Raw genomic sequence first — 8,078 nt, forward strand, 5'->3', positions numbered from 1 at the left:
TTCTGTTTATTACGTATAAATTTGCTTTATTCTGTGTTTATAGATATCCTCAGGAAGCCGTCCAAGCTTAGAAGCTCTTGGAGAGACATCGGAGTCTGATGCACCATAAGACTACAAAGCTTTTTTGCTTTCACCAGTAATCTTACACATATATGAAAATTTTAAACAACAGTATTTGCAAGTTTGCTCACTGTAGCCCACTGAACTAATTGTGTGCTGTTCTTCTTGCATATATTGCAAACATGCTCTTTGCTCACTGTTCAATTGGCTGATGATTTTGATAGCTATCTAATCATCTCATTTTATACATTGTACTTATATTTTATACACATAAGTATTTATTCCATACTATACTTGTTAGTAATATAAATGCATTTAAATGTTATTGCATTTTCAAATGGTTAACAGTATTTGATATCTTTGCTCACAGTATGTATTCCCTCCTCAAACGACAATATTTGATATTACAAATAACTTGTGCTTAAATAAAATGATTGTATTTAAACACACAGTTGTTTTACTTTCTAGACTAAGCGAAGCTGTTCTCAACCTCAAGGTTTGTTTGACACAGCAATACTTTATGAAGCATGGTCCTATTCCTGGTGGTATGCCCTGTTGGACTGATTTACCCAGACAGCCGTAGGGGGAATTATACAATTTAGCCAGGGTGCCACTTGGCATTTTTTATGCTTATGTATCATAACAAAGGCTGCAAAAATGATAAATGATAGAATAAAACCCTGGGCCAGATTAGGGATTGAACCTCCAGACTTCTAGAGTCCAGCAACTCAACAAGTCCAGATGCAAACTCTCTCTTCCCATCTTGTGTTACGAGACTTCCCACACAGCCAACTCAGTCCAATTTTGATTGAAACTGGGGCAGGTATTACACTCCTATCATCCTTTCCACAACTTAGATAGAACATTAGAAAAGCAAAGTGGGATTTATGTGCTAAACATCTGGACAAATGACTCATTTGGTTTCCCCCAAAAGGAGGTTGTTGAGCTATGATAACTACAGCAAACAAAGCAATCTCTAAATTCTACCACAAGCAGTGAAATGAAACTAACGAGAAACAGTATGGTGCATTTATAAAAAGTGGTAATCCAGGAATAGCAGATAACCTACTTAGTAACCTCAATATAACTCTATATAAAAGATGAATAGAGACTGTTGAGTGCAGTCACTCTCCAAACATCAAGTAGAGAAGCATGGTCATTGCTAAGGAAGTTTGGTGGAAATGAAATAATAATAAGGGGCAACATTCATTTATCAGTTAATACAATTGCGTCACATTTACTCTCAACATCCAGAGCCCCAAGGGATAAAGCTCATACATGATCCATCAGGTGCACACTTATATCACTCAAAAAGAACGCTAATGAGCAATCTGAATTCTCAAGAACTTTCTCTGTACCTGAAATTTTTGTTGCTCTTTAAAACTCAAAGCTGTAAAGGCACTAGGAAGTGATGGTAACCATCCCGAGTTTCTTGTGCATTGCAGGAACCCCCTCACATTATTATACTTGGTCAGTCCCATAGAAAATGAAGCAATTAAAAAACACAGAGCAATACTCAAACCTGGCAAGTCATCTGATGAGCCAAAGAACTATCAGCCAATTGGACTATTGAGCACTTACCTAAAAGTTCCTTGGAATAATACTATACAGTTAGATTAGTCCAGTGACCTTTCAGAACCTTCCTGTTGAGCTGGATGCCAACCAGAATGGAGCTGTGCTGATCAAGTCTTACCACTAACATCATTCACAGGAGGAGGAAATCAAATGAAGCAGAAAACATAAATTGCTTTTGTTGAGCTAAGAGCAGCAAATGATAGTATTTTGAAGCAGATGTTCAATAAAACTAACTGAGAATGTTATAGTTCAAAGACATTTACTGCCACTAGGAAAAGATACTAGGTGCCCAAAAGTATTGAATACCACAGGGAAAGTATTGAATTACCACAGGGATCTGCCCTCAGTCCCCTCATGCTTAATTTAAATATATCTGATATTCTTCCCAAACAGAATGTCTGGGTATGCAGGTGACTGGGAAGTAGCTACCTGACACAAAATCTTTGAAACAACTGAAGAAATCTTAACTTTTGATACAGACATTTTATGCCAATACTTCCATAAATGGAAGTCACAGTCAAATTCATACAGAAGTTGGATGTCTTCATCTGTCCAATAGAATGGTCCACAGAGCACTGGATGTCACTTTTGAGGTAAAAAAACTTCATCATAATATGCAACCAAAATACCATGGGATCACTTGAGGCTGTACACTTTCTTTTAAGGAGCACTTGATGCGAATATTTGCTAAGCTCAAAAGAAGAAATAACTCCTTCTTAAGCTCTGTGGCACTAGATAGAGCTTGCCAGTAGATACTCTTTGAGTACTAGCACATGAACTGGTGTCCTCAACAGCAGAATGCTGTGGGTCTGTTTGGCTAAATATTCCATATGTGAAAATGATAGAAGTACTGCTTGATGAATCTGTGTATTGTTAGTGGGTGAATAAATTTACTTCTACATACTGGTTATCCATGTTGAGTCACATTCCATCTCTTGATAGCAGATGAAAGAGTCCACTATTATTACGTGAATATTGGAATACTGTTTATAACCCTGACCCTCCAATACTGAATGATGTAGCAAGAAAGATATCTCACTCTTACCACAGCTGAAAAGGGATTAAGTGCCACGGATGAGCAGAAATCTGATGGCAGCAAAACTGTACTGCACAGTGCCTGCTACTGTCCTGAATCAAGGAGAAACCCCCATGGATTTGACAAACCTCAGCCAGTTTGGATTACTCTGAATCACATCTGAATGGGCCATAGAAGATGGGCAGACACTATCCAGTAGTATGATAAAATACATAAAAGACTTTCAAATAACTTACAATAATGCAGCTGCATGAGGTCATCATCGACAACCACTGATGCTCTGCAAACCTAAGTTTTAAATTCCCTTGTGCAGCGCTGTCTTGCCCCACTTTTGCCTTGAAAATGACAGGGTGGTCACGCATTGAAATGTCGGTGGTTTTCGATGATGGCACCTGGCTGCATTTGTGTGTTATTTGAACATTGCACATGCTGGGAGAAACTCAGGCCTTATATAAAAGACCTTGTTATTTGCTTATAACTATTGTTATTTGTACTATGTTATGCTGGGCAGCTGTGTTCAAGTGTTGGGATGCATTAGTTTAGTAATCTTTGTAAATGTATAACTATTCTTGTGATTCAAAAACTCTTAATGTATGCCTTATGATAAATAAATACAGTGTTGATGGGATGGTACTTACCCTCCACGGTACATAAAACAGCACAGGACACAACTGCAGAAGGAAAAAGCATGCCATATTTAAAAGAATGGAAAATCCCCAAGATTGGCAAAGTTTTACAGAAGCTTGAAATTCAGGGTGAACTTCAATACGAGATCCCCTTAATAGTTTCCACATTGAAACCCTGTCTCGAAATCTGGCAAACAAGCCAAAGATATTCTGGTCGTATGTAAAGTACACCAACAGCAGGATGCAATCGGTACCTTCACCGCACTGTAAAAATGTTGTTAATAATGACAGCGCCACTAATGCAGAGTCACTAAACACAGCTTTCTGAAATTCCTTCACAAAGGAAGACAAAGTAAATATTCCAGAATTCAAATGAAGAACAACTGCCAGCAAGAGTAACTGGAAAATAAATATCCTTCGTGTAGTACAGCAGCTTAAAACAGTTAAGAAAGGAAAGGCTTATGATCCAGTCAGATTCCTTCCAGAGAATGTCGATACAGTAGCTCCATACTTAGCAATCACATATGACCGCTTGCTTGCAGAAAGATCCGTACCCAGAGACTGGAAACTTGCACAAGTCACACCAATACCCAAGAAAGGACATAGGAGTAATCCACTGGATTACAGACCTGTATCACTAATGTCAATTTGCAGTAGGGTTTTGGAATATAAACTTTGCCTGTACACTATGAACAATCTTGAAGAAAATTATTTATTGACAGATAGCCAATACAGATTCAGCAAATATCATTCTTGTGAAACACAATTAGCTCTTTATTCTCATGAGGTAATGACTACTATCAGCAGGGGTGTCAAATTGATTCTATATTTTTAGATTTCCAGAAGGCTTTTGATGCCATTCTTCACAAGTGACTTCTAATTAAATTGTGTACCTATGGACTATCATCTCTGTTGTGTTAGTGGATTCATGATTTCCTGTCTGAAAGGTCACAGTTCTTAATAACTGATAGAAAGACATTGACTAAAACAGAAGTAATAGCTGGCTTTCCACATGGAAGTGTTATAGGCCATCTGTTGTTCCTGATCTACATAAACGATTTAGGAGACTATCTGAGCAGTCCTCTTAGATTGTTTTCAGATTATGCTGTCATTTACCATCATGTAATGTATCAGATGATGAAAATGAATTGAAGAGTGATTTAGGCAAAATATCTGTATGTGCAAAAAGTGGCAACTGACTGTAAATCATAAAAAGTGTGAAGTCATCCACATGAGCACTAGAAATAATCCGCTAAATTTCATGTACAAGATAAATCACACAAATCTAAGGCTGTAAACTCAACTAAATTCTTGGGTACTACATTCATGAATAACTTAAGTTGGAACAATCACAGAAATAAGGTTGTGTGGGAAGAAAATCAAAGACTGTGATTTTTTGGCATAACATGTATAAATGTAACATGTTTACTTTTTGAGATGCCTACACTACAGTTGTCTGCCATTTTCTGGAGTGTTGCTGTGTGGTGTTGGCTCCAAATCAGATATGATTGGAGGTGGACAATGAGAAAGTTCCAAAGAAGGGCAGCACACTTTGTATTATCATGAAATTAGGGAGTGTATGCCATGGATATGATACATGAATTGAAGTGGCAGTCACTTAAAGGCATTTTTTGCTGCATCAGGACCTTCTCATAAAATTTCAATCGCCATCTCTCTCTTCAGAGTGTGAAAATATTTTATTGGTGCCCACTTACACAGGGAAAAATGATTATCATAATAAAATAAGAGAAATGAGAGTCTGCACTGGAAGATTTAAGGTTTCATTTTTCTCATGCATGTTTTAACAGTGGAATAAAATAAGAGAAATGAGAGTCTGCACTGGAAGATTTAAGGTTTCATTTTTCTCATGCTTGTTTTAACAGTGGAAAAGTAGAGAAGTAACTTAATGGTGGTTCGATGAACCCTCTGACCCTCTGCCAGGCATGTAATTGTGAATTGTAGAGTTATCATGTAGATGTAGATGTAGATGTAGATGTGATTGAAGAGTCACACAGAAGAGCAGGGGGTGGGAGGCAGCATGCAGCTTCCAATCTAACCAAAGCAGTATCTGTTTTACTCCACTGATTTCCAGTGATTTTGTTAGATGTTCATTAGAGGTTAATGGTAATGAAAGACTGGGCTGCGGAGTATATAATTACAGCTGAAATGGCTACTTTGAAAAGAATAACAGTCTGACTTAGGCAAATTGAGGGATCTGAAAGAACACTCTTTTAGCATCTTTCCTCAAAATATAAGAAGCCGCACAAATAGATACAGTAAACTTACAGTACCAATACAGCAAAATGAAACTACAAGTAGAAAACTGGCAAATGTATTGTATTTATCTGAATGTCATTTGGAAACCACTGAAACTGAATGGATATATCCAGATGGACACCGTCTAATACCATTTTTGTATCCTGCCTGGATAGGCGGCACATGGATCTGCTCCTGTGAACTGCTTCTGCTAAATAGGCCGAGAGTGAAGGACGCGAGTAGGAGCAGGAAAAGGTGAAATGCTTCGGTACTGTGTATAGGTTAAAGCTCCTTTACTGGTCTATGAACATATACAACTGATAATATTACTTAACTTCATGTACAGATCAGCACATAGGTGTGAAGCCATTCATATATCAAAGCTAACAGCTACTCGAAGTTACGAAGGCAAATCTGTTGTGGCTCGCCCACTATGAAATAGAAACAATGTAGCTTGGTCATCTACTCGGGCTCAAATGGGCAGAATATGGAGCGGCGCTCGTAGAGCTGCACAGTGCCGGGTAGAGGGCGCTGTTGTCGATGTTGGTGTCATAGTGCCAACCTAAGAACTTTTACCTATGCCGTGGCATCGTAGCTATCGATACCACATTCCTTCCCCCTGAAACGGCACACTGTCATTGAATAGGGCTTCCAACGGCAGGTGGGGGGACCAAGGGGCGACGCAGCTGAGGGAGCGGATAGTGAAACAGCCGGGGCATGCTGCCCACTTGCGACCCTGAATTGCTTGTGAGGGGGCAAGGGAAATGCCCCGTGGAAAACCTGCCCAGGCTATGCACCGCCACTGGGTACGCTTGGATGAGTAGGCAGAGCAACAACCTCCATGGGCAACGGCGTGATGGCAGCCTCATTGTCCATCAGTTCCGGCACTGCGGAGGAACACGGCAGCGACCGGAGGTGGGGTGGTGGCGGCGTCGAGAGGCACCCGCCTGGTGCATGAGACCAGATGGGCAGTGGCAGCGGCAGCAGGAGCGCCCACGACGGAGGCACGAACGGCGGAGGTGCCATTGGTGTAGTTGTTGGCTGAGGCGGCAGAAGCCACAAAGCCTCCAATTCTGCCAGAAAACAACCAGCGGCAGAAAACCGAGGACGGCACAAACGGATCTGGTTCCGGTGTCGCTTGACAATGCCGGAGGGACCAGAAATGACAAATAAGGCGTGGTCAAGCTGGCAAAGAATGCGCCCCTGCTCCCAACACTGCCTGCCAGAGAAAATGCAATAGGTCACCAAATCATGCAGCGCCAAGCCAGAATGGGGTGAAGCAGCGGCGGGTGCAATAGCTGCAGGAGCGATCGATGGGCACGGCCATGTAGCAATTCCGCTGGGGAATGGGTGCTGTGAAGCAAGGAAAGTCCAGAGCGTGCGCTCGCGAGAGTGCGTGGCGTGCACCTTGCTCATCTACGACTTAAATATACACACAAAGCGTTCAGCCTCGCCGTTTGACTGGGTGTGGAACGGGACTGAGGTCACATGGCGAATGCCAGTGGCAGCACAGAATGCTTCAAACTCAGAGGACACAAATTGGGGGCCATTGTCGGAGACAATAACTTCAGAAAGGTCCTCAGTACAAAAATAGATGTCAAAGCCTGAACAGCACTGGAAGATGTAGTAGAAGACACAGGTACAGCAAAAGGAAAGTTGCTGTACGCATCAATAACCATCAACCAGTGGGTGTCCCAGAAAGGACCCGCAAAATCAACATGAACGCGCTGCCAAGGCGCAGTAAGAGTCAGCCATGCAAAGAAGCGCTGACGGGGAGCAGATTGATGCTATGCGCAAGAACGACAATTAGCAAGCAAATTATCAATGCCGACCCAAGTGCAGTGATGACGCGCTAATTGCTTCGACCGCACTATACCCCGATGACCAGTGTACAGTAAGCAGAGGATTTCCGACTGCAACGAATGAGGTACAACCACACAAGACTGATCAATACCAGTTCGTAACAAGATAACACCGTGGTGTACAGGCAAGTGGTGCCGTTGAGCAAAGTAACGTCGAACAAGTGGATCATGAATCTGCGTAGCAGATGGAGGCTATTGAGTACAAATATACTGCAAAAGAATCTACAAAGAAGCATCGGCGGCTGTCGCAGAAGCAATGCAACGAAAATCCACCAGAAAACCACCAGCTAATTCCTTATCTTGCGAATCAATAAACATGCAGGACAATTTGGAAGAATCAAACACTGTATCAGGACCGATAGGCAGATGAGACAAAGCATCAGCATTGCCATGCTGGGCCATAGGCCAAAACAAAATTTCGTAATAGTTAGACAAAAACAAGGACCAACGTTGCAACTTTTGTGCAGTACGGGCCAGAACTCTGCTTTGACGGGTGAAACAATGATGTCAAAGGCTTATGGTCGGTGACCAAATAGAACTTGCAACCATACAAAAAATCATGAAACTTTGTCACTCCGTATACAATAGCTAAAGCTTCTTTCTCAATTTGAGAATAGTTTTTCTGGGCAGAATTGAGCAACTTAGACGCAAAAGCGATTGGGC

General features: G+C 41.3%; 1 protein-coding gene across 1 annotated transcript in view; it reads left to right on the forward strand.

The window, feature by feature from the left end:
* LOC124790186 overlaps positions 1 to 456 on the forward strand; it is a 64,420-nt gene extending 63,964 nt beyond the window's left edge. The window contains exon 5 of the mRNA XM_047257764.1: positions 44 to 456. Within this exon, the coding sequence (XP_047113720.1) occupies positions 44 to 109 (66 nt within the window). The 3' untranslated portion in view covers positions 110 to 456. The remainder of the gene's footprint in view (positions 1 to 43) is intronic.
* Positions 457 to 8,078: the final 7,622 nt, after the last annotated feature.

This window comes from Schistocerca piceifrons, chromosome 1 (assembly GCF_021461385.2).
Source record: "Schistocerca piceifrons isolate TAMUIC-IGC-003096 chromosome 1, iqSchPice1.1, whole genome shotgun sequence".
In the NCBI taxonomy this organism is placed as follows: domain Eukaryota; kingdom Metazoa; phylum Arthropoda; class Insecta; order Orthoptera; family Acrididae; genus Schistocerca; species Schistocerca piceifrons.